The sequence below is a fragment of the Salmo salar genome, chromosome ssa22 (genome assembly GCF_905237065.1).
Source record: "Salmo salar chromosome ssa22, Ssal_v3.1, whole genome shotgun sequence".
In the NCBI taxonomy this organism is placed as follows: Eukaryota; Metazoa; Chordata; class Actinopteri; order Salmoniformes; family Salmonidae; genus Salmo; species Salmo salar.
Window position 1 is genome coordinate 36,277,350 of NC_059463.1, and position 24,175 is coordinate 36,301,524.

Sequence of the window (24,175 nt, forward strand, 5' to 3'; positions counted from 1 at the left end):
AAGCCCTTGCTTGGAAGTGTACTTCGCCAGACTGCCAAGAACCTTGCCCTCATCCAGGCCAAGGTGGCGAGACATGGTAGTGATGACACCATAGGCCTCTTTGATCTCTGCACCAGACAGGATGCTCTTGCCAGCATACTTGGTGTCCAACATGTACGCTGTGGCGTGTATGGGCTTCAGGCAGAAGTCTTCACGCTTTTTTATGTATTTCAGAACTGCAGTTTCCTCTGCTTGGACCAACAGCGAAGTGGGCAGGGCAGTATGGATTTCTTCTCTTACATCTGCAAGCAGTCTGAACATCAGACAGGATGTTTGTCTCTCTCAATCTGTGCAATGGCTACTGCTTTAGGTTTCAGGATTTTCACGGCTGCTTTCCACTCTCTCCCAAAATATATCATCCAGGAGGATCCTCTTGATGGGGCTGTCCATATCGGCAGACTGTGATATGGCCATTTCTTGGAGAGACTCCTTCCCCTCCAAGAGACTGTCAAACATGATGACAACACCACCGCAATGGGAGTTGCTGGGCAGCTTCAATGTGGTGCTCTTATTCTTCTCACTTTGCTTGGTGAGGTAGATTGCTGCAATAACTTGAGGACCCTTCACATACCTAACCATTTCCTTGGCTCTCTTGTAGAGTCTATCCATTGTTTTCAGTGCCATGATGCCCTTGAGGAGCAGATTCAATGCATGAGCAGCACAGCCAATGGGTGTGATGTGAGGGTAGGATTCCTCCACTTTAGAAAAAGCAGGCTTCATGTTCGCAGCATTTTCTGTCACCAGTGCAAATACCTTCTGTGGTCCAAGGTTATTGATGACTGCCTTCAGCTCATCTGCAATGTAGAGACCGGTGTGTCTGTTGTCCCTTGTGTCTGTGCTCTTGTAGAATACTGGTTGAGGGGTGGAGATGATGTAGTTAATTATTCCTTGCCCACGAACATTCAACCACCCATCAGAGATGATTGCAATACAGTCTGCTTTCTCTATGATTTGCTTGACCTTCACTTGAACTCTGTTGAACTCTGCATCCAGCAAATGAGTAGATAAAGCATGTCTGTGTAACGGGGTGAGTGACTGGTTGCCGGGAAGTCAGGCGCAGGAGAGCAGAGATGGGTGATAACAGGAGAACTTTAATATACACCCTGGCCCAAAGGCACAGGCGAGGCAGCACACAGCACAACCACGGTAACATGAACCGGATTAAACAAAAAAACAAACCTAGGTATGAAACAAACCTATCGCAAGCCAGCCTGTAGTGACAGAAGAACAATTCCACACACAGACATGGGGGAAACAGAGGGTAATATACATTAGTCTGAGGGAATGTGAACCAGGTGTGCGGGAAAACAAGACAAAACAAATGGAAAATGAATGGTAGAGCGGCGATGGCTAGAAGACCGGTGACGTCGACCACCGAACGCCGCGCGAACAAGGAGAGGGACCGACTTCGGCGGAAGTCGTGACAGTCTGGTTGGAGGGGTGTATGCTGGGCGAAGAACATTCAGAAATGTCTTCCAATACACATTGCCTGTGAGCATCAGAGGTGAACCAGTTGCATACACTGCTCGAGCAAAACATTCATTAGCATTTCTCCGACTACGTTCCTTCATTGAGTAAAAAAAAAACATGAGCTGTTGCTATCGATAAGGTGTCTGATTTTCACCTCGAATAGAGTAGAGGGACTTTTGTCAGAGGTTGCTTGTTTTGAGTGCTGAGGGAACTTTATGCACTTGGCCAGATGATTCCGCATCTTTGTTGCATTCTTCACATATGATTTGGCAGTGTTTCCTTTGTACACAGCTTTTCCTTCTACATTAGCTGCAGTGAAATGTCTCCACACATCAGATAGTGCCCATGGCATTTTCCTGTAAAGATTAGAATTTTTTTTTTACAAAATATAACAATACAATTCCATGTACGGATAAATAGTTAAGCAGTTAGATTAAACAACTACTTTGTAAGATAAATGTTTTAAAATGAAACATGTATGGAAACAGGTGAATTAACACTCTTCAGTTAGCAGGCTCAAGCAAGCTAAAACCCACATGGTAGCAAAAACTAACTAGCAGAATTGTTAACAAGTTAGAAATGATTTAAACACACTTTGCTGTATGCTACTATTTACTAGTTAACAAAAAATCTTGTATGTCTTATAAAATATATTCACCCACCCAGTATTGTAATCAAAACTCACCAGAAAGCATGTAGTCCTTGGCTCATACAGTGTAGTAGTGTGGGCTCAAAAGCATCTCATTAGTGTGCAAGATCTTGAGAATCAGCTGTACATGTGATGGAAGTGTGCACTGTACATGTGATGGAAGAATGTACTGTGCATGCAGATGGTTGCAATTCCATTGAATTGGGGATGGTTTAACCACAATATGCCACAAGACCTATATTTGCCTTATGTGTATCCCACAAAAAAGGTTAATTGTTATAAGCTAACTTTTTTGATGAATTTAAGCAAAATTCCCCAAATTCCTGGGCTTAACTTCCCATTAAACATTTCAGGAAAAAGCACGGAAATATTCCAGGAAAGTTTCCGACCTTTTGCAACTGACACGTCCTGACCAGTATAAGGGTTATTTGTTATTGTTGTTTGGTCAGGACGTGGCAGAGGGTATTTGTTTTATGTGGTTTGGGGTGGTGGTTTATGTAGTAGGGTGTTTGATTTATTATTTCCGGGTTTTTGAGAACTGTTCTATGTTAGTGTATTTCTATGTTCTGTCTAGTCTTTTGTATTTCTATGTTTTGTTTATTGGGGTTGGACTCTCAATTGGAGGCAGGTGTTTTCTCGTTGCCTCTGATTGAGAGTCCTATATATGGGTATGTGTTTGGTTTAGTGTTTGTGAGAGATTGTTCCATGTATAGCTTATGGCCTTACAGGACTGTTTATTCGTCGTTGTGTTCTTTTGGTGTACATGTTTATTTTGGTTTTTCCTTCTTTCCATAATAAAAGAAGATGAGTACACATATACCCGCTGCGTTTTGGTCTCAATCTGACGACAACCGTTACAGCAACCCTACTTAAGACACAGAAGTAAACTGCATTTTACACCTGCATTTTTAGCTGAAAGTAATTCATGTTAGCAGACAATATCAAGTAGGGATATCATGTAATTTATCTGGATTCCAGAGCATGCAGAATCATAAGGCCAACTGGGTAGCCCTTTTCTTCCTCACAAGTACTGTAATTCATTTGCCAGAATATGTTACATCTTGATCCCATAATATTGAAGGCAGTGCGATGTTACAGCTACAGTGTCTTTAGACATACAGCCAGTAGCCACCCAAAATATGAAAATGATCAATCAAATCTCCAATCAAATTGTTCTGGCAAAGATGCCTCCATAGTAGTTTTCTAAACTGTATTTTATGTGGATAATATAAATGTAGGCCTAATCTGTTTTTGTCAGGCAAAACCGAAGAAAAGGAAGCAAGTGTTTTCTGGTCACTAATCTGGATATGCGCCCCCCTTTGCACACCATTGCTGATGACCAGTCATTGGTCAATAATCAAGACCCGTAACACATTTCGGAAGGCATGTTTCGGTTTAAATCATTCAGTTGTGCAATTGACTAGGTATCCCCTTTCCCTTCCCTTTCCCATACTGCGGCTACTCTCTCTGGCTTTGTGGAGAGTAATCCATGGAGACTCTGTGCCACAAATGTTTTATTTATTTATTTATTTCACCTTTATTTAACCAGGTAGACAAGTTGAGAACAAGTTCTCATTTAAATGATTGACAAAACATTACAAAACCTGGCCAGATAATGTCTAAGTCAAGTCCCAAGTCTTGAGGCTCCAAGTCTCAAGTTATTTAATTTAATATCAAGTTGAGTCTCATGTCATCACATTTGACAAGTCATGTGACTCGAGTCCACACCTCTGGAGAGAACAGTTCAATGTTCCCAAGTTCCCTCCTCGAATGGGTCAGAGTTGTCCTAAAAGTGTGATTCTACCCCTGTTAGACATCATTGCCATGCATTTAAATGTAGTGGGCTGGTTTCCCAGACACAGATTAAGCCAAGTCCTGAACTGAAAAGCTCTTTCTATGGAGAATCTCCATTCTGTCTGTCTCCTGGGGTATTGAAAGCATAAAATATAGAGATACATATTTAATTCTGTGATTGAGAGAGTGGGATGGAGCTGACTCCAGGTGTGTCTTCTCTCCTCTGTAGGAATGGGCCCAGTCCATATGAATGAGGTGGAGTGCTCTGGCTTTGAGAAGTCCCTCACAGAGTGTTACTTCAACAGAGATGCCCTGGGCTGCAGTCACGAGGAGGACGCTGCGGTTAGATGTAATGTTCCTGCCATGGGCTTCCAGAACAAAGTGAGTAGGCCTAGTAAATGCCCACCGCTCATTGGTATTACTCATATAGTACTTGTGTATTACTCATATATAACTTGTATATAAGTCTATTGCCAACTGTTGCCAAATGAAAATTAACAAATACACTGAACGTTTGTTTGTCATCTGTGGATGTGCAAACTTTAGAGTTGTTGCAATTCCATCATTGATGCCAACTACACATTTTTGGCAAACTATTTTCATAATAGAAGAAATGCTTTCATGTTTTCTTGCTTCTAAAAATACTATAGGTAAAGCATTTCACAGCCAAAGAGAGAATTTATGACATATTTTCTGTTTTCTCAGTAGAACAGAATACTCAACACAGTTGATGGAATATGCTACCTCTTTGAATCAAGTGTCTTTTTTGGCTCATAATAACCATCCAATCTGTGGCCTAGCAGGTGATCTAGTGCAGTTTTATTTTTACTGTTGTCCGCGGAGGTACTGCAGGGGGTCCACAAATGTATTATTCTAATATTTTTGAAAAATATCTTAGGGGATTTTATGTGAAAAAAAATATTTCATGTATATTGCTAGCTGCAACAGAATACCACCGTGGATAGTATTTTTATGTCTCTGCATCCAGTAAAAAGGACGTTCACAAGCCAATGCTAACTAGCGTTAGCGAAATGACTGGAAGTCTAAAGGAAGAGTTAGCATGGTAGCTGTTCTTGTTCATCCGACTCTGGGGAAGTAGATAAATGGCTTCATTGACAAAATCTCAAACGATCCGTTTAATATGGAGGAAGTTTCAGTAATGGGAGCTAATTACATAATTCTTTCTGTATAGAAAATTCTTAGACAGGCTGTCTAAGTGGTACATTTCAGGATGAACAGTTTCAGTGTCAATGTAAACAACTAAAACCAGATAGAAAGCATGCATAAAAGATATTGAACTATATTTCTTTTTAGATAATACCGTTTTTGAAAACGAATAATTAAATTAAAGCTAGACATTCAGGGAGAAAATCCCCCCCCAAAAAACGGGCATTCAGGGCACATGCCCATTGATTTTGCTATATTTGAGCAGAGGAACACAGCATTAGCCATGGCGAAATGCATAGAATTGCAGGAAATTTGCTTTAAAACTGCAAAATTATCTCTCAGCTCCATGCCAAACTGTGTAGAATTGCTAGATATTAGCTTAAAAACTGAAACAATTTATCTCAGCTCAATGGGGAAATGTGTAGAATTGCCGAAAATGTGCTTTACGACAGCAATATTTTCTCTACGCCGCCAAGATATCTTTCTAGCTAATAGACTATGTTAGAGTTTACACTTCCTCTCTCAATGAACTGTGGGGAGGTCAAAATAATGAAACTGTCTACCAAGTCTATTCATTTTAAAATGTTGATTACTTCTACTTGCCATTATTATTCAGCTGATCATAAGGCAAGACGTGATTTTAAATTGTTTTGCTAACAAATGATGAAGGCTCCTTTGTCACTGGTTTGCCTGTGCGGGAGTCCCTGGGCTAGACCCCTGGTATAGTGGTCTAAGCCGCTGCCCCTAGAACACACAAGCATGGGTTCCAATCCGGCCCACTGCTACCTCAACACACTTTCTCCTCCTGTCTTTCCTCTCTATCTCTGGCGTGTGAAATAAACCCAAAACATATGAGAAGAATGGGACTGCCTTTATAAACATCTAATCTCTCCTTTACTGTGTTGCAGCTGCGTCTGAGCGGTGGGCGGAACCCGTTTGAGGGGCGTGTGGAGGTGCTGGCGGAGAAGAATGACTCGCTGGTGTGGGGCACAGTGTGCAGTGATAGCTGGGGCACCATGGAGGCCACGGTCGTGTGCAGGCAGCTGGGCCTTGGGTTCGCCAGCAATGCCTTCCAGGTGCGTTTACACACATCAAACACTCATCCCATTGGCTGGACAGCCAGATGATCAAAAGCCTAACATTCTTTGACAAACGGTCAATTTCATCTCAGATTTTTTTTATGATTATTTCAAAATCCTGTACAGTAAAACTATTACCATTGTGTTTCCTGTTTCTGTGTAAATATCGACGACATGTAATAATATTAAGGGTCAATTATACCTTTTGTGTTATTGGAACTCACAGATAAGTATAGGTTTTTACCCCAGTGTTATTTGTGTGGATGTTGGGGAAATAGTCACGTCTAGCACTGGTGCTATTACTTCATAAAACTACCTCATTTGGTCCTACTGTGTTTCAAGTTGGCCTCAGTTATATACATCAGAGCCATATAATCACCTCCAGTAAACTTCATATATCCATATGGGTCTGATATACTTAGCTGTAAACAGCTGGAGATGGTCACTAAAGGAAACTAGGAAAGTAAAAGGGGCTCTGACCTTAGAGTTTATAATCTCCACACTGACAGAGGGGATGGAGTGAGGAGAGGCTACAGGTTAGCCTGGGTACCATAAACATTCACATGTACAGGCCTGTGGCGTATGTGAACAGTATACACTTGGTGGTGGGGAGTCCGTTCCCGCTCTTTGAAGTTTCATTGGCCCATCACCATCAGCACTCCCTATATAGGCTAGATACACTTTTCTGCTGGCGTACCAGACCTATTAGTGTTGTTATTTTGATGATTTGTGTTGTTTAAAGGGTTATACAAGAGCTATCTTTAGTCCCACGGTGTGTGATACACCACCTCTATGTGCATTCTTTATACATTTATTTCTTCTTGGGGTTCGGACGAGTCTACTGTTTGAGAGTCTGTCATCATTAAATAATTTGTAGTGTATTAACATGTGCTGAATGCCACTGGCAGTGGTGCTATAAGTCTGGAAAGTATTTATGAATCATGGAAGAACTGGGTTAATGGGAGGGAGAGTTTAATGAGTGGAAATTGGACTGGGCTGATAGAGCTCAGAGTAATTGTGTGATTAAGTGCGACTTCGATTATTGTGAACTAATCCGCCTCTTAATGGCAGTCTACATAACATTTCCATGATGTGTTTGGGGATGCTTTAAATGTACTAGAAAGCACACACACACACGTGCACAGACACAAAGACAAACAAACAGACAGACACAGAAAGACACACTTTATTTGTATTTCTCCTGTGTTTTTGTTCTACCTAATGTTATTTGTAGTGCTACATTGATATTGATTACTGCATTGTTGGGTTTGGAGCTTGCAAGAAAGGCATTTCACTGTACTTGTGCACGTGACATTAAAACTCAAAACCTTCCTGCAAAGATCCAGTAATGTTATGTTAACAGAGAGGTTAGTCTGTTACAAAAGCCTGGTGGAGAGTAGAGCAGAGACGGAAACAGCAGAGCCTGTCCCGTGGAGAGTAGAGCAGAGACGGAAGCAGCAGAGCCTGTCCCAGATGGTGGAGCAGCAGCAGCAGATTAGAGAACAGTCCATCGTCAAACACACACAGCCTCCTGGCAGCCTGCTCTGGTTCCTCTTTCCTGACTTACTGCTGCTCTGGTTCCTCTTTCCTGACTTACTGCTGCTCTGGTTCCTCTTTCCTGACTTACTGCTCCTCTGATTCCTCTTTCCTGACTTACTGCTCTGGTTCCTCTTTCCTGACTTACTGCTGCTCTGGTTCCTCTTTCCTGACTTACTGCTCCTCTGGTTCCTCTTTCCTGACTTACTGCTCTGGTTCCTCTTTCCTGACTTACTGCTGCTCTGGTTCCTCTTTCCTGACTTACTGCTCCTCTGATTCCTCTTTCCTGACTTACTGCTCTGGTTCCTCTTTCCTGACTTACTGCTCTGGTGCTTCTTTCCTGACTTACTGCTCTGGTTCCTCTTTCCTGACTTACTGCTGCTCTGGTTCCTCTTTCCTGACTTACTGCTCCTCTGGTTCCTCTTTCCTGACTTACTGCTCTGGTTCCTCTTTCCTGACTTACTGCTCTGGTTCCTTTTTCCTGACTTACTGCTCTGGTGCTTCTTTCCTGACTTACTGCTCTGCGCTCTAAGGTTGCATCCCAAATGGCACCCTATTCCCTATATAATGCCCTATGGGCCCTGGTCAAAAGTAGTGGACTATAAAGGGAATAGGGTGCTATTTGCGACGACTAAGTGTTTCTGAAGGCAGCCGAACAGACGGAAAAGATGATACCAAAGTCTAAAACTCCATTCCATAGAACCCCCCCTGCATCCCCCCAAACCACCCTCCTGATCCCACCCACCCCTACTCCTTTTCTATTGGAGATCCCGGGAAGAATGAGTTTTACAGGAGTATTCTCTTGGCTTTGGGATTCGATATAGATACATACAGATGATACAGTATAAAGAGGCTGAGTCAGATCCGTGAGGACAGATGTAATACATTTCTCACTCATTGTGACTCACCCACTCTCTTTCTTTCTCTAAAGATATGGTTGGGTTTTACAGCAAAATACATTACATAGCAACATTTAACTTAAGATGTAGAGATTGTTTCTTTAAGGATCTTGCTACTTGCTTTATAAAGCCTCATCATCAGAAACATGAAATCTAGAAAACATCCACCAGAGAAAAAGAGGCCTAACCAATATGCTATTCACTTCCTCAATGACATCTTGTCTATCTTCTCAAGGAGTCTCCTCCCTCTGCCCGGTCTCCCTACGGCCCTACAGACTGTGGAGGCCTTGTTTACACACGTCTTCTGCTACTACGAGGTGCCTGAGGACATAGTGTCTGATCGGGGTCCCCAGTTCACTTCGAGGGTCTGGAGGGCGTTCATGGAACGTCTGGGGGTCTCGATCAGCCTTACCTCAGGTTTTCACCCCGAGAGTAACGGGCAGGTGGAGAGAGTTAACCAGGATGTGGGTAGGTTTTCTTAGGTCTTATTGCCAGGACCGGCCGGGGGAGAGGGCAGAGATGGCCCAGAACTCGCTCCGCCACTCCTCCACTAACCTTTCCCCCTTCCAGTGCGTACTGGGGTATCAGCCGGTTCTGGCTCCTTGGCATCAGAGTCAGACTGAGGCTCCTGCGGTGGACGACTGGTTTTGGCGCGCGGAGGAGACATGGGATGCCGCTCATGTTCACCTTCAGCGCGCCGTGCTGCGCCAGAAAGCCAGCGCAGACCGTCACCGCAGTGAGGCCCCGCCGGGTCTGGCTCTCGACCCGAAACCTGCCCCTCCGCCTGCCCTGCCGGAAGCTGGGTCCGTGGTTTGTGCGGCCATTTAAAGTCCTGAGGAGACTGAACGAGGTGAGTTACAGGTTACAGCTTCCCCTCGATTACCGTATTAACTCCTCGTTCCATGTGTCTCTCCTCGGGCCGTTGGTGGCTGGCCCGCTCCAGGAGTCTGAGGTGCGGGAGCTTCCTCCACCCCCTCTGGACATCGAGGGGGCCCCGGCGTACTCCGTTTCGATCCATACTGGATTCGAGACGTCGGCCGAGGGACCTTCAGTACCTCGTGGACTGGGAGGGGTACGGTCCGGAGGAGAGATGCTGGGTTCCGGTGGAGGACGTGTTGGACCCTTCAATGCTAATGGAGTTCCACCGTCTCCGTCCGGATCTCCCTGCACCTCGCCCTCCGGGTCGTCCCCGAGGCCGGTGTCGGCGCGCTTCTGGAGCCGCGCGTCAAGGGGGGGGGGGTACTGTCACAACTTCCACCGAAGTCGTTTCCTCTCCTTGTTCGGGCGGCATTCGGCGGTCGGCGTCACCGGTCTTCTAACTATCGTCAATCCACTTTTCATTTTCCATTTGTTTTGTCTTGTTTCCTTCACACCGGTTTCCATTTCCCTCATTATTTGTTGTGTATTTAACCCTCTGTTCCCCCCATGTCTTTGTGTGGGGTTGTTTTTTTGTAAGTGCTTGTGCACTTGTTTACTGGTGCACGTCGGGTTTTTGTACCCATATTCTGTTGTATTTTTATGCCGTTGGTTTTTGGATTAAACTGCTCCGGCTACTACCTAGTTCTGCTCTCCTGCATCTGACTTGCCCGCCACCAGTTACGCACCCCTTTACAATGGCTTCTGGTTGGGATATGTACGTACAGTCACTGTGGGGACGACGTCGTCGATGCACTTATTGATTAAGCCGATGACTGAAGTGGTATACTCCTCAATGCCATTGGATGAATCCCGGAACATATTCCAGTCTGTGCTAGCAAAACAGTCCTGTAGCGTAGCATCCGCAATTTAGTTTTAGCTTGAAAGCAGGAATCAGGAGGATAGAATTATGGTCAGATTTGCCAAATGGAGGGTGGTGAAGAGCTTTGTATGCATCTCTGTGTGTGGAGTAAAGGTGGTCTAGAGGTTTTTTTCCTCTGGTTGCTCATGTGACATCCTGGTAAAAATTTGGTAAAACTGATTTAAGTTTGCCTGCATTAAAGTCCCCGGCCATTAGGAGTGCCGCTTCTGGGTGAGCATTTTCTTGTTTGCTTATGGCCTTATAGAGTTGGTTGAGTGCGGTCTTAGTGCCAGCATCGGTCTGTGGTGGTAAATAGATGGCTACGAATAATGGTAGATAGTGTGGTCTACAGCTTATCATAAGGTACTCTACCTCAGGTGAGCAATACTTCGAGACATTTTTAATATTAGACATTACGCACCAGCTGTTATTGACAAAAAGACACACACCCCCACCCCTCGTCTTACGAGACGTAGCATTTCTGTTCTGCCGGTGCATGGAAAATTTCACCAGCTCTATATTATCCGTGTCGTCATTCAGCCACTACTCGGTGAAACATTAGATATTATAGTTCTTAATGTCCCGTTGGTAGGATAATCGCAATCGTAGGTCATTCATTTTATTTTCCAATGATTGCAAGTAGAATGGATGGCAGTGGGAGTTTACTCGCTCACCTACGAATTCTCAGAAGGCAGCCCGATCTGTGTCCTCTTTTCCGCCATCTTTTCTTCACGCAAATGACGGGGATCTGGGCCTGTTCCCGGGAGAGCATTATATCCTTCTCGTCAGACTTGTTCAAGGAAAAAGCTTTTTCTAGTTCGTGGTGATGTTCTTAGGTCCAAAAGTTATTTTCTGTTATAAGAGACGGTAGCAGCAACATTATGTAAAAAATAAGTGAAAAAATAAGTTACGAACAACACAAAAAAACGAACAAAATAGCACAATTGGTTAGGGGCATGTAAAACGTCAGACATCCTCTTCGGCGCCATCTTAACCAGCAACCATTCAGATACTGCGCTCTAACCGCTAGGCTACCTGCCGCCCTATAGCTATGCAGGTCCATGACTTGAAGGGATGGAAATGTAGATAGGGAAACCTCTTGTTGTAAAATGACTTACAGTTTCCCCTCTTGAGTTTAGAGAATGGAAGCTGGGCCTATGTTTGATGAGTTTGCCTGTGTGGTGTTATTTCTCCCTACCAGGAGACGTGGTACTGGCTGGGAGACGTGAGGGCTGATGATGTGGTGATGAGCGGGGTCAGGTGCTCAGGGACGGAGATGACCTTGGCCCAATGCCTCCATCACGGGAAACACCTCCACTGCCCTCGAGGGGGAGGGCGCTTCGCTGCTGGAGTATCCTGCTCCGAGTGTAAGTCACTGATGATAACTACAGTCTGTAATTAAGGTCTAGATTCAATCAGATCAAGAGTTAACCGGCGATGGCAGACACCCGCATAGCGGATGTTTTGGCGGTGTCTGAGGTAGAACCGCGTTGGAGCCGTAAAATTGGTGAGAAGTTGCTCTTGTGATCATTGTCACGAAGCCACACCCACCCCACTCACGTTAGAAGTTCAGAACAAGAAAGTGTAGGCTATATAGAAATAATGACTCTAAAATGTAAAATCATTCAACAAAATAATGAGGGTTTCTATCAGCCTAATCAAGGTGTAGATTACATCTCACATTCCAGTGTTCCAACTTGTAAACAAGGCTGCTTTGGATTTCTGTTAATGCAACTCCATGCAGCCAATGGCAATCTCCACTTTTGGTATAATGCCAGGAGTCACTTATGGATTTGGCAGTTCTACCTCCGACACGTCAAAACAACCACTATGCGGATGTCGACAAAAGCAGATCTGATTGAATAGAGCCCTAAGACCCTGAAAACTCTTGACCAACCCTCAACCCTAATACTCAAGGCGCCACTGCAGGCACACAACACATACAACCTCTGCAATCGTTAGATGATTAGTAATGATGAACAATCAAATCACCATTCCACATCACTGTGTGTCGTGCCTAAGAACAGCCCTTAGCCGTGGTATATACCACACCCCCTCAGGCCTTATTGCTTAAATATATTCCACTCATTATCTGAATTTCATTGATACACTAAGCTGATGAATTTCAAGCAGAGACAGGCTATAGTGTATCAGTTGACTAGTCACGTAGAAAAGGTGATCTTGTACAATGTTGCATGGGGCAGAATGGCATACAACACTGTGCTACGTTTTTACACTAGCCAACAACTTGACAATATCCTTATTTCTGATGATTTATCCTACTTATGTACTGTATAAGGATAATGAATCCTTAAGACTGACATGTTTCTCAACATGCTCACAACCTGACATTGAATACAAATGTGTATCTTGTATTTTTTGCTATTAGATTAAATGGTAGTTAAAATGACTAAAAATGGTGTATTAGTGACTACCTTAAACGTTCTCATTGTATATCATGATAAACATTTTTAGATTTTTCATGAATTACTCCGGGGTGGAAGATGTGTGAAACCCCAATGAATGAACAATGAAATGTTCTTAAGATAAGGGAATTACAAGTGTTATCAGTTATATACCACTTACATCTGAACAATGTACCAAAGTGATTGAAAAAAAAAAAAAAACTCTCCTACCCTGGCATGCAGCGGCCCCAGACTTGGTTCTCAACGCTCAGGTGGTGGAACACACCACATACCTGGAGGACCGGCCAATGTACATACTGCAGTGTGCCAACGAGGAGCACTGTCTGTCCAGCAGCGCTGCCACCGCCACACCCTCCTCCTACCGTCGTCTGATGCGCTTCTCCTCCCAAATCCACAACAACGGACAGTCCGACTTCCGCCCCAGGGCTGCACACAACTCCTGGGTCTGGCACGACTGCCACAGGTAAAGTGGAGGATGAATTCTTTGGTCCTTCAGTTTAGTAATTTAGTTAAGTAGTGGAAGCTATGATAAAGGGGGCTGGACAATAGCATGCAAACAAGCATCATGAGCAGGAACTCTTTGTGAGTGTTACATGAGTTGAGAACAATCACAGTGCTGGAATAAAAGTCCTCTGGAGGATGTCATTTTCGCAGTCTTTTGAGATCATACATTTGTGGTCATCTTGAGGCAGTGCCTGCTGTGGTTGTACAGAGGCTGGTTATGATGATGAGGGTGGTGATGATGAACATGATTGACTCTCTATCTCCCGGTCCAGACACTACCACAGCATGGAGGTGTTCACCCACTATGACCTGCTGAGCCTCAATGGCACCAAGGTAGCAGAGGGACACAAGGCCAGTTTCTGTCTGGAAGACACCCAATGTGAAGAGGGTAAAGAGCTTTAATGTGAAAGGGGTAAAAAAAGGCTTTGTGTAAAACAAATTATTAATTTCACGACAAACCTCGAATACGTTCCTGATTCTCTGCTCTAACACTTTTCACTGTTGTCTCCGACCTACAATAACACTTCACTGTGTTACTGTAGGTCGGAGACAAGTGTGAAGAGTGTTAGATCGGAGACAGTAGTGAAGAGTGTTGCTTTTGGTTGGAGACAAGTGTGAAGGGTGTTAGATCGGAGACAACAGTGAAGAGTGTTACTGTAGGCCGGTCTAACGCTATTCACTGTTCTCTCCGATCTAACACTCTTCACTGTTCTCTCCGATCTAACACTCTTCACTGTTGTCTCTGGCCGGGCAGGTATTGAGAAGAGGTACGAGTGTGCTAACTTCGGGCAGCAGGGCATCACTGTTAGCTGCTGGGATACGTACAGACACGACATCGACTGTCAGTGGATAGACGTGACAGACGTCGTGCCAGGAGACTTCATCTTCCAGGTGAGAATCTTAATTGATTTTTTATTCTTTCAAAACGTTTGTTTCCCCCCCATCCCCCACAGTTTTAATTTAAAATAACAATTATATTACAATAGGCATGTGATTCTATACATCCAAATATGAAATAGGAGCAAGGTGCTTGTCTTACATGAGAATTTTATAATAAACTGGGAGTAGTTACAGTTCTTCTAATCACTTCTGGTTCCATGGGGATAACAGGAGTCAATTCATTTCAATGGAATTCACATTTAATCATTCAGCTTGTCACTTTCCCAGCATTTTAATATTGTTACAATTTCACTAATAGTTGCTGCCAACACAGATGGCTATTTTTTTATTAGCAAGAGTATCTGGGTTATCTGATGACATCATAAATAAACTGTCTTTCAAATATAATTCTTAAAAATCCAAATAACTTCACAGATCTTCATCATAAAGGGTTTAAACACTGTTTCCCATGCTTCTTCAATGAACCACAAACAATTAATGAACATGCACCTGTGGAATGGTCGTTAAGACACCAACAGCTTACAGACGGTAGGCAATTAAGGTCACAGTTATGAAAACTTAGGACACTAAAGAGGCCTTTCTACTGACTCTGAAAAATACCAAAAGAAAGATGCCCAGGGTCCCTGCTCATCTGCGTGAACGTGCCTTAGGCATGCTGCAAGGAGGCATGAGGACTGCAGATGTGGCCAGGGCAATAAATTGCAATGTCCGTACTGTGAGATGCCTAAGACAGCGCTACAGGGAGACAGAACGGACAGCTGATCGTCCTCGCAGCGGCAGACCACATGTAACAACACCTGCACAGGATCAGTACATCTGAACATCACACCTGCGGGACAGGTACAGCATGGCAACAACAACTGCCCGAGTTACACCAGGAACGGGTAATCCCTCCATCAGTGCTCAGACTGTCTGCAATAGACTGAGAGAGGCTGGACTGAGGGCTTGTAGGCCTGATGTAAGGCAGGTCCTCACCAGACATCACCGGCAACAACATCGCCTATGGGCACAAACCCACCGTTACTGGACCAGACAGGACTGGCAATAAGTGCACTTCACTGACGAGTCGCGGTTTTGTCTCACCAGGGGTGATGGTCGGATTCGCCTTTATCGTCAGAGGAATGAGCGTTACACCGAGGCCTGTACTCTGAAGCGGGATCGATTTGGAGGTGGAGGGTCCGTCATGGTCTGGAGCGGTGTGTCACAGCATCATCGGACTGAGCTTGTTGTCATTGCTGGCAATCTCAACGCTGTGCGTTACAGGGAAGACATCCTCCTCCCTCATGTGGTACCCTTCCTGCAGGCTCATCCTGACATGACCCTCCAGCATGACAATGCCACCAGCCATACTGCTTGTTCTGTGCGTAATTTCCTGCAAGACAGGAATATCAGTGTTCTGCCATGGCCAACAAAGAGCCCGGATCTCAATCCCATTGAGCATGTCTGGGACCTGTTGGATCGGAGGGCGAGGGCTAGGGCCATTCCCCCCAGAATTGTCCAGGAACTTGCAGGTGCCTTGGTGGAAGAGTGGGGTATCTCACAGCAAAAACTGGCAAATCTGGTGCAGTCCATGAGGAGGAAATGCACTGCAGTACTTAATGCAGCTGGTGGCCACAACAGATATTGACTGTTACTTTTGACCCCCACATGTCTGTGGAACTTGTTCAGTTTATGTCTCAGTTGTTGAATCCTATGTTCATACAAATATTTACACGTTAAGTTTGCTAAAAAGAAACACAGTTGACAGTGAGAGGACATTTCTTTTTTTGCTGAGTTTATGTTGTCTCTCTCCCCAGGTTGTAATCAACCCCAACTATGAGGTGGCAGAGTCCGACTACACCAACAACATTATGAAGTGCAGATGTCGATACGATGGCCACCGGATATGGACGTACAACTGTCATATAGGTGAGAGACTGGATGACAACATTGGCGATTACTGGCTACAACAGTATTGAATGTGATGGACACAATGAACTTTATGTTCAAAGACATTTTTTCTATGGATAACAAATGACCACATTCCAAAGAGGCTTACATTAATTTAGTAAATAAATTGGTGAAAAGGCAATCGCAAAATTCGAAAACATTTTAATGAGACAATTTACTGATAATACCAACATATTCACAAGGGATGGTCCCCAAACACGTGTGCTTTAAGGTTAGTCTTACAAACTGGAGAGCCAGATTTCCAATTTCCTCTGCTGTAATGTTGGCCATTACAATAGTCAGTAAAAATTATTATTATTTTTTTTTTAAATATACACACACACACGTACTCATTCCAGGGTTTCTTTTATTTTTAGTATTTTCTACAATGTAGAATAACAGTGAAGACATCAAAACTATGAAATTATACATATGGAATCATGTAGTAACCAAAACTGTGTTAAACAAATCAAAATATATTATATTTGAGATTCTTTGAAGTAGCCACCCTTTGCCTTGATGATAGCTTTGCACACTCTTGGCATTCCCTCAATCAGCTTCATGAGGTAGTCACCTGGAATGCATTTAAATTAACAGGTGTGCCTTTAAAAGTTAATTTGTGGAATTTCTTTCCTTAATGCATTTAAGCCAATCAGTTCTGTTGTGACAAGGTAGGGGTCGTGTACAGAAGATAGCCCATATTATGGCAAGAACAGCTCAAATAAGCACAGAGAAATGACAGTCCATTACTTTAAGACATGAAGGTCAGTCAATCTGGAACATTTCAAGAACTTCAAGTGCAGTGGCAAAAACCATCAAGCGCTATGATGAAACTGGCTCTCATGAGGACTGCCGCAGGAAAGGAAGACCCAGTTACCTCTGCTGCAGAGGATACGTTCTTTAGAGTTAACAGCACCTCAGATTGCAGCCCAAATAAATGCTTCACAGAGTTCAAGTAACAGACACGTCAACATCAACTGTTCAGCGGAGACTGCGTGAATCAGGCCTTCATGGTCAAATTACTGCAAAGAAACCATACCAATAATAAGAGACTTGCTTGGTCATAGAAACACGAGCAATGGACATTAGACCGGTGGAAATCTGTCCTTTGGTCTGATGAGTCCAAATTTGAAATTTTTGGTTCCAACTGCCATGTCTTTGTGAGACAGAGTAGGTGAACAGATAATCTTCACATGTGTGGTTCCCACCGTGAAGCATGGAGGAGGTGTGATGGTGCTTTGCTGGTGACACTGTCAGTGATTTATTTAGAATTCAAGGCACACTTAGCCAGCATGGCTACCACAGCATTCTGCAGCGATACACCATCCCATCAGGTTTGCGCTTAGTGGGGCTATCATTTGTTTTTCAACAGGACAATGACACAACACACCTCCAGGCTGTGTAAGGGCTATTTGACCAAGAAGGAGAGTGATGGAGTGCTGCATCAGATAACCTGGCCTCCACAATCACCCGACCTAAACCCAATTGAGATGGTTTGGGATGAGTTGGACTGCAGAGTGAAGGAAAAGCAGCCAACAAGTGCTCAGCATATGTGGGAACTCCTTCAAGACTGTTGGAAAAGCATTCCAGGTGATGCTTGTTGAGAGAATGCCAAGAGTGTGCAAACCTGTCATCAAGGCAAAGGGTGGCTACTTTGAAGAATCTCAAATATAAAATACATTTTGATTTAACTTTTTTGGTTACTACATGATTCCATATGTGTTATTTCATAGTTTGTCTTCACTATTATTCTACAATGTATAAAATAGTAAAAATAAAGAAAAACCCTTGAATGAGTAGGTGGGTCCAAACTTTTGACTGGTACTGTATACCATAAAAAAAACAATGGCATATAACAGAACTCTATATAATAATTGCATTCTACTTTATTTAAATCCCCCTGGAAAATGCTTATGACATAAATATAAACTTAAACAAGTAAAAGTGTATCATTCAGTTTGAATGTTTCAGAAAATGTTTGAGTGAGTTTTTAGCATTTTATTAATTGCGCAACATGGTGATCCTGAATAGTTGGGTCAAGTTGTAATTGCATCTGCGGAAGTTTTTTTCTTTCCGTTTTCCTTTTGCTACGCAAGTATGCAATGTATAAATTAGGCTTAATTAAACAATAAGACTCGAGGGGTTGTGGTATATGGCCAATATACCACAGCTGAGGGCTGTTCATAAGCATGAGGCAACACGGAGTGCCTGGATACAGCCATTAGCCGTGGTATATTGGCTATATACCACAAGCCCCAGAGGTGCTTTATTTCTATTATAAACTGGTTACCAACGTAATTAGAGCAGTAAAAGTAAATGTTTTGTCATACCCGTCATACCCTTTCAGCCAATCAGCATTCAGGGCTCAAACCATCCAGTTTATAATAGGAATTATACAACCCGTGTATCATCAACTTTATCAATCTACGTATGGACGCAACCAGGATAAGCTAAAATGATCTGTTTAGTGTTTGGGTTATAATAAATTACGAAGTTAAAATACAGTAAGACTTGTCGACACCCCAAACAGCAGTGTAAGGCAACGCCCCATTCCCTTTAAAACCAATGCCTGATTCACACTACAGGACCAAAAGGAGCTGTACTGGGCCAGCCTTATTACACATCCACCCACCATAGTTGTTGAAACCATGATATACAATGTCAAAAGAAAATATCCAAGCCAGCATAGTATGGTTTGGGTCGGCCCTATAGTGGTAATCACACACTTGAGTGCTACACTGGCATCAACAATGGGAACTTGAGAAAAGGAACAATTCATAGGACAGCAATGGTCTGCCAGTTAAGTAGCAAGGACATTTGTAGTCGTGTAGCCTGACATTCATGTAAAAGATCATGAAAACAATCAGTTCAAAGAGAGAGAGAGAAGGCTCAAAGACTTCAGCAAGTGCATTATATATATATTTTTTTCAATCTTAACTATATGGTGCTATCAAACTGTGGCCACTATTGAATTAGTGCAGTTCTTCATGTGTCCCATTCGTCTTTCCTCTTCAGGTGGCTCAGTGAGTTCTGAGTCAGAGGAATCCTCTTTCCCGGGCCTCTTGAATAACCAGCTGGGACACAGGTAGTGTGGATGGACTCAATAGAAAGACCGGGAGGAACATTCTATTTCACGAGACTGATGAGAATGACCAGCAAGACTGTTGTGACATTATCAACCACTAGAGGGAGCACTGTACAGTGTTCCCTCCCTATAGGTGCTGGATGAAAATGTAAAAGCCTTCTCACCTCAATGCCAACATTTGACATAAGGACATTTCAGACAAAAAAAAAACCTGTTTTAAAGATCCAGCTTGAGGAAGCACCTGTCTTTAATGATCTCACCAATTTCCTTAACATGTACAGCGGAGTGCTGGTGCTATCAAATCCGTCATACATATAAATATATCTAACCTTTCTGGTCCACCATAAGGAGAAAATAGTTTTTGACACCTGCTTCACGTCGAGACAGTTTCTGTACCGTTTTTATATTGAGCAGGAATTTATGCAACTATGAAGTAGATGGGAAAGTAGCAGAAGTCTTGCCTCCATTGGGAATATAAATGACTCATTTGTCAATTTAGTGCAGTTTCATGCCAGTCTGTGACAATGTGGTAGCAAGCCATTGTAAATATTAATAGGAAGAACCCATGTCTTCCTGTACAGTATTCACTAAGGGTAAGGCAATATTATTACAACCATACAGCTACCACTTAAGAGCCACATTGTTTTTGATGATCAAAACTGGATTTGTATGTCTCTAACGATGCAATGAGCATTTAAGGCAGAATCTTAACTTAAAATGTACACAACTCAAGCTTTTGTCCAAATCTCCCACAAACATGGACGCATGATTTAGGTAAAAATGTGAGTTATTCATGCACTTTGTTCTGATTCTGCCCAAGTTAACATATCTTGCATCACTTAATATATAACATCTGGGAACATATTTAAAACCTTTCATCTTAAGATCAATATACATTTGTCTTAACATGTTTAGTACATTTTATTAAATTATTACTGCCAGGTACTCTAAAAATCATTTGGTTCTCATTTGTATAACGTCATGACGTGAAAATTAATCTTTGCATCATTTTGTCCTATGTTTGTGATACAGCAACTACATAGCCCTTCATTTGACAAGGGTGCTCTTTACTAGATGGGTGATTGTCTTGTACTGTATATAGTTGAATGTGGAACAGCATTTTGTCCTTGCATGTTTTCTGTAATAAACAATAATGAAACAAGCAAGCCATAACGTTCTTGTATTGATTTATTAAACTGAGACTCTGCACTATGCAGTGATCACAAGTACCAACGTGAACTAAAGACATTGCAGAGTGAGGCCCGGTAGTATAGTCATCCCAATACTGTGGTTTACTTTGTATCTCTAGAGTCTACGTTAAAAGGCCATCACACCTGCTGTAGCGGTCAGAAACGTTGTGAGGGCGTTCCACCTCTCTGCACTCCCAGGGCTCTGGATACCATTCTGCGGGCTACCGCAGAGTCTGTCCGTGGCCTCTCCTTCACCGGCTGGATAAACTCTGGGAAATACAGAATCATTTTATATTACAGTATGAACTAAAGAGATAAGAACATAGTATGGTACCACCAAGTTAGTTACTTACAATGAAAAACAAATATGTACCCAGATAGAAGATACCACTTCATTTAAATAATTCTTTCTTAGTGCTACTGTATGGAGGTAACAAGGACAATACCGGCACGTCTTATGGCTTTCCCTTTGGCCTTCTTGCTCCCGTCAGACAGAGTGCATGTCTTCAGGAGAGGGTGCCGAATGGAAAGTGCATGGAGGGCTAAACAAACACAGGATTGATTCAAAGACTCATCTCTGATGTCATTAAGAAAGAACACCAACTTCTCAACTAAGGCCAGTAGGTCACACAACCAACTCCAATTTCTAATGTGCCTAAAGAAACTCGTGACTCTCCTTGGACTTAAATATCCCTCAAAATATGAAAAGAATAGATATACTCAAAAACCGTACCTGCAGATTGACTGGAGAACACGCCCAGGGCGTGAGTGTTGTCCACCCACTTAATCTTCATGCCTTCGTCGCTGGAAGACAGAGACAAGACTGGGAGAGTTAGACAGCCCTTATGAGTGTGCTGTGGGCTTTAATGAGAGGCATTCACCTGTGCTGTGGGGCAAAGTTTCCCCTAGGTACAGATCTACGATCAGCTTCCCCTCCCCAATCCTAACCATCAGTTGGATTTTTTTTTAACTGATCCAAGATCAGCGTCTCAGGGAAACATCACCCTACTCTTGAGGCTTTTACCTGTAGTCTGCAAAGGCATCCAGCAGGTCGCCTGTTTTGAACATGGCCGGGAAGTCGTAGATCTCGATGACGTGGGCAAATTCGCCCTGGTTGATCCACACGTTCTCGAAACAAGAGTAGTCGTTGTGGGCGTGTTCAATGGCCACGTCAGTCTCTGTCAAGTGGGCCTTGATCTGACGAGAAATTCAGCCAGTTATTGAGATAACAACCTATCCCAAATAAGTGTTTCTCAGTAATCCTTTTACATATACAAAATGTGAAATATAGCCTATACAGTAAGAACTGTGGACACCCCCCACCCCAGTGTAACACAACGCCCAATTCCCTTTAAAACAGATGTCTGATTCACACTATAGAACCAAAAGGCTAGCCTACACCTAAAACTATATAGTATATTTAACTTGAGGACAATCAATAATGTCATGGTCCTTTTTGTTCCATTTTGAAACAGATTTACAAAACCAAAAATTTTAAATCTCATAACTGAAGCCTTTTGAATAAATTAACAGAAATTATATAATCCCCATAGATCAACCCCCCCAGTCCATTGTCATGGAATTAGTCTGAACTTCACCACACTGTACCTCTTGGCTAAAATCAGCAGCATCGCTAGCAGCATCCATGGCTGGTGTTGTATGAGAGGCATGGTGTTGGTGGGAGGTCACGTTGCTACTGCTCACAGACGACTCCTCCGTCAGCACCTCCTCCGCTACATGTTCCTCCTCCTCCTCCTCCTGGGCTTCCCTAGTCTGGTCCTCCAGGGTCAGGGCGATGAAGTAGGACACCGTCTGGTCCCAGGCGGGGGGGCAGGGCTCCTCTTCTGAGAAGCGAATTAAGTCGTCCTCATGCCCAGCACTAGAGGTGGTGGTGTTAGAAGGCACACTGTCCTGGTTGGTGTTGGCCTGCGTTTCTGACAGCGTTCCCTCCGTGGTGTCTGAGGAGCAGCAGGAGCAGGACTCTGAGGTGGAGGTGCATCCCGAGGAGGTGAAGCTGAGAGTGGGCAGGTCGAGGTCCACCCCTGCTGGTGGTCCGTGGAGATTACTGCCACTGTCCCGCTGCCTGTCCCTAGCCGCCCTTGGGACGTAGATGGGTTTGTCAGGTCGTTTGGCGTTACCTCCGCTCCGCTGGGCCAGGGGTTTGGGTCTGGGCTGGAGGTCCGTTCTGCTGCTCTGCATCCCCATACCTCTCCTAGGAGCCTCGTAGAAACTGTCTGTGTTGCTTTCATCCCCCAGATCCAGCCTGGCACAGATAACACAGTATACTAAAGTCACCATGTAACACTGAAATAATGGGCAATAATGCACATTAAGATGCCCCTATACAATGTAGTTACTTTAGAACTACTTTGGCAGCCAGACGGATCAATTTAATGTACAGTGTGACCTGATAATATGGCATATGAATTTACCAGCTGTTTATCCAGGAAGTCCCATCGAGGTCAGAAGACTTATTTAACAAGGTAGAACTCAATTTAAGACCTTTTGTGTGTGCTCTACCTGAGGTGCGAGTAGCAGACAACTACCCTGCGGCTCCAGCCCTCCCCCACGGAGAAGGTGGCGAGGTTACGGTGGTTCTCAGTGGTTTTGTGAATCAGGTAGCGAAGTCTGCTTGATAGAGGGGGGAAGAGTAGGACACTGGGGAGGGAGGGGACAACACTCAAGCCAAAGTTTATTTAGGGTGACATCCAAGAAGTGACTTTGGTGACATCAACTCACAGATAGACTTTGATCACCTGTAGGTACATTATGATCTGCGACGCCTAGCTAAATGCCATTGGCAATTAATACACATTTATGTTTAATGGCATTGACAGGGAATGTGTCCCACAAAGAAAATGGACAAGCCCTCAACTTATGATTGTGACAGAATGCAGAAAATGGCAGCTTACCTTTTCTGTTTCTCTCTCTGTAGGTAAGCATCCAGTTCGTGCAGGACTGTGTGAACAAATTCATTTTCTTGCTTGGGAAGATAACAGCCATCAAAACAAGGAAACGCCAGGGTGGCGATGTTGGCACTTTGTAGCTGCAAAATAGTCGTCTATTTCATGATCAACGGTAAGGACGCAGTTGACTCAGTGCGACAACCGTTCATATATACACACCTCAGTGTGGTTACAAAAACCCAATCCTACTTCTAGCAAGCACTTTAAGAAAACATTTCCAGGCTTACGTTAAATTCCCTATCAGCTAAATCCCACAAGTACAGGGGGCGGTAGCTTTCTCCAATATGTGTCCACTGCACTGCCCATAACAGGGTTCTCCAACCCGGTTCATGGAGAGCTACCATCCTGTAGGTTTTCCAGTTGTTACTGACCTGATTCATCTTATAAACCAGCTAATTATTAGAATCACGTGCGCTAGATTAAGGTTGGAGCGAAACTCTACAGGACAGCGCTCCAGGAATAGGGTTGGAGATCCCTGGCCCATAATTGTTCCGTTGCTAAGTTTAGCTAGCTAACTCTGCTATAGCTAGCTAGCCAATGCTGAACAGAAGCTATTCAATCAAGCCGTTTCAATTACGCAATTATAAAATCAGACATATTGTTCTAACCTTTAGTTTGTCAGTTAAAAAGATGCCCAAGTAATAAATTACCAAGAAAAAAAGTTTTGAAATAATTCCAAAGCACACATCCAACACTTGAAGAAAAAGCAGCCAGACCCTTCCAAAGAATTATTGCAGGTTCCATCTCAGTGTAATTGTGCCCCCT

General features: G+C 43.6%; 2 protein-coding genes across 7 annotated transcripts in view; one reads left to right on the forward strand and one right to left on the reverse strand.

Moving 5' to 3' along the window:
- The window catches only part of loxl2a (lysyl oxidase-like 2a), a 72,234-nt gene extending 51,814 nt beyond the window's left edge, over nt 1–20,420 (forward strand). The window contains exons 7-14 of the mRNA XM_014167933.2: nt 4,182–4,333; nt 6,028–6,195; nt 11,612–11,777; nt 13,059–13,299; nt 13,613–13,728; nt 14,095–14,231; nt 16,037–16,148; nt 19,185–20,420. Of these exons, the coding sequence (XP_014023408.1) occupies nt 4,182–4,333; nt 6,028–6,195; nt 11,612–11,777; nt 13,059–13,299; nt 13,613–13,728; nt 14,095–14,231; nt 16,037–16,148; nt 19,185–19,258 (1,166 nt within the window). The 3' untranslated portion in view covers nt 19,259–20,420. The remainder of the gene's footprint in view (nt 1–4,181; nt 4,334–6,027; nt 6,196–11,611; nt 11,778–13,058; nt 13,300–13,612; nt 13,729–14,094; nt 14,232–16,036; nt 16,149–19,184) is intronic.
- Nucleotides 20,421–20,424: 4 nt separating this feature from the next.
- r3hcc1 (R3H domain and coiled-coil containing 1) lies at nt 20,425–24,175 on the reverse strand. 6 transcript variants are annotated; one of them, XM_045705830.1, is made up of 8 exons: nt 24,019–24,175; nt 23,357–23,490; nt 22,965–23,072; nt 22,053–22,707; nt 21,469–21,641; nt 21,178–21,248; nt 20,891–20,986; nt 20,425–20,713 (listed from the first exon to the last, which is right to left on the reverse strand). In XM_045705830.1, exons 4-8 carry the CDS (start codon nt 22,647–22,649, stop codon nt 20,601–20,603), a joined length of 1,050 nt encoding a protein of 349 aa, XP_045561786.1. In that variant the 5' UTR covers nt 22,650–22,707; nt 22,965–23,072; nt 23,357–23,490; nt 24,019–24,175; the 3' UTR covers nt 20,425–20,600. The 6 variants fall into 6 exon arrangements, with proteins under 6 accessions (XP_045561786.1, XP_014023412.1, XP_045561789.1 ...); XM_014167937.2 differs by having other exon boundaries at nt 22,965–23,102; XM_045705833.1 differs by having other exon boundaries at nt 24,061–24,161.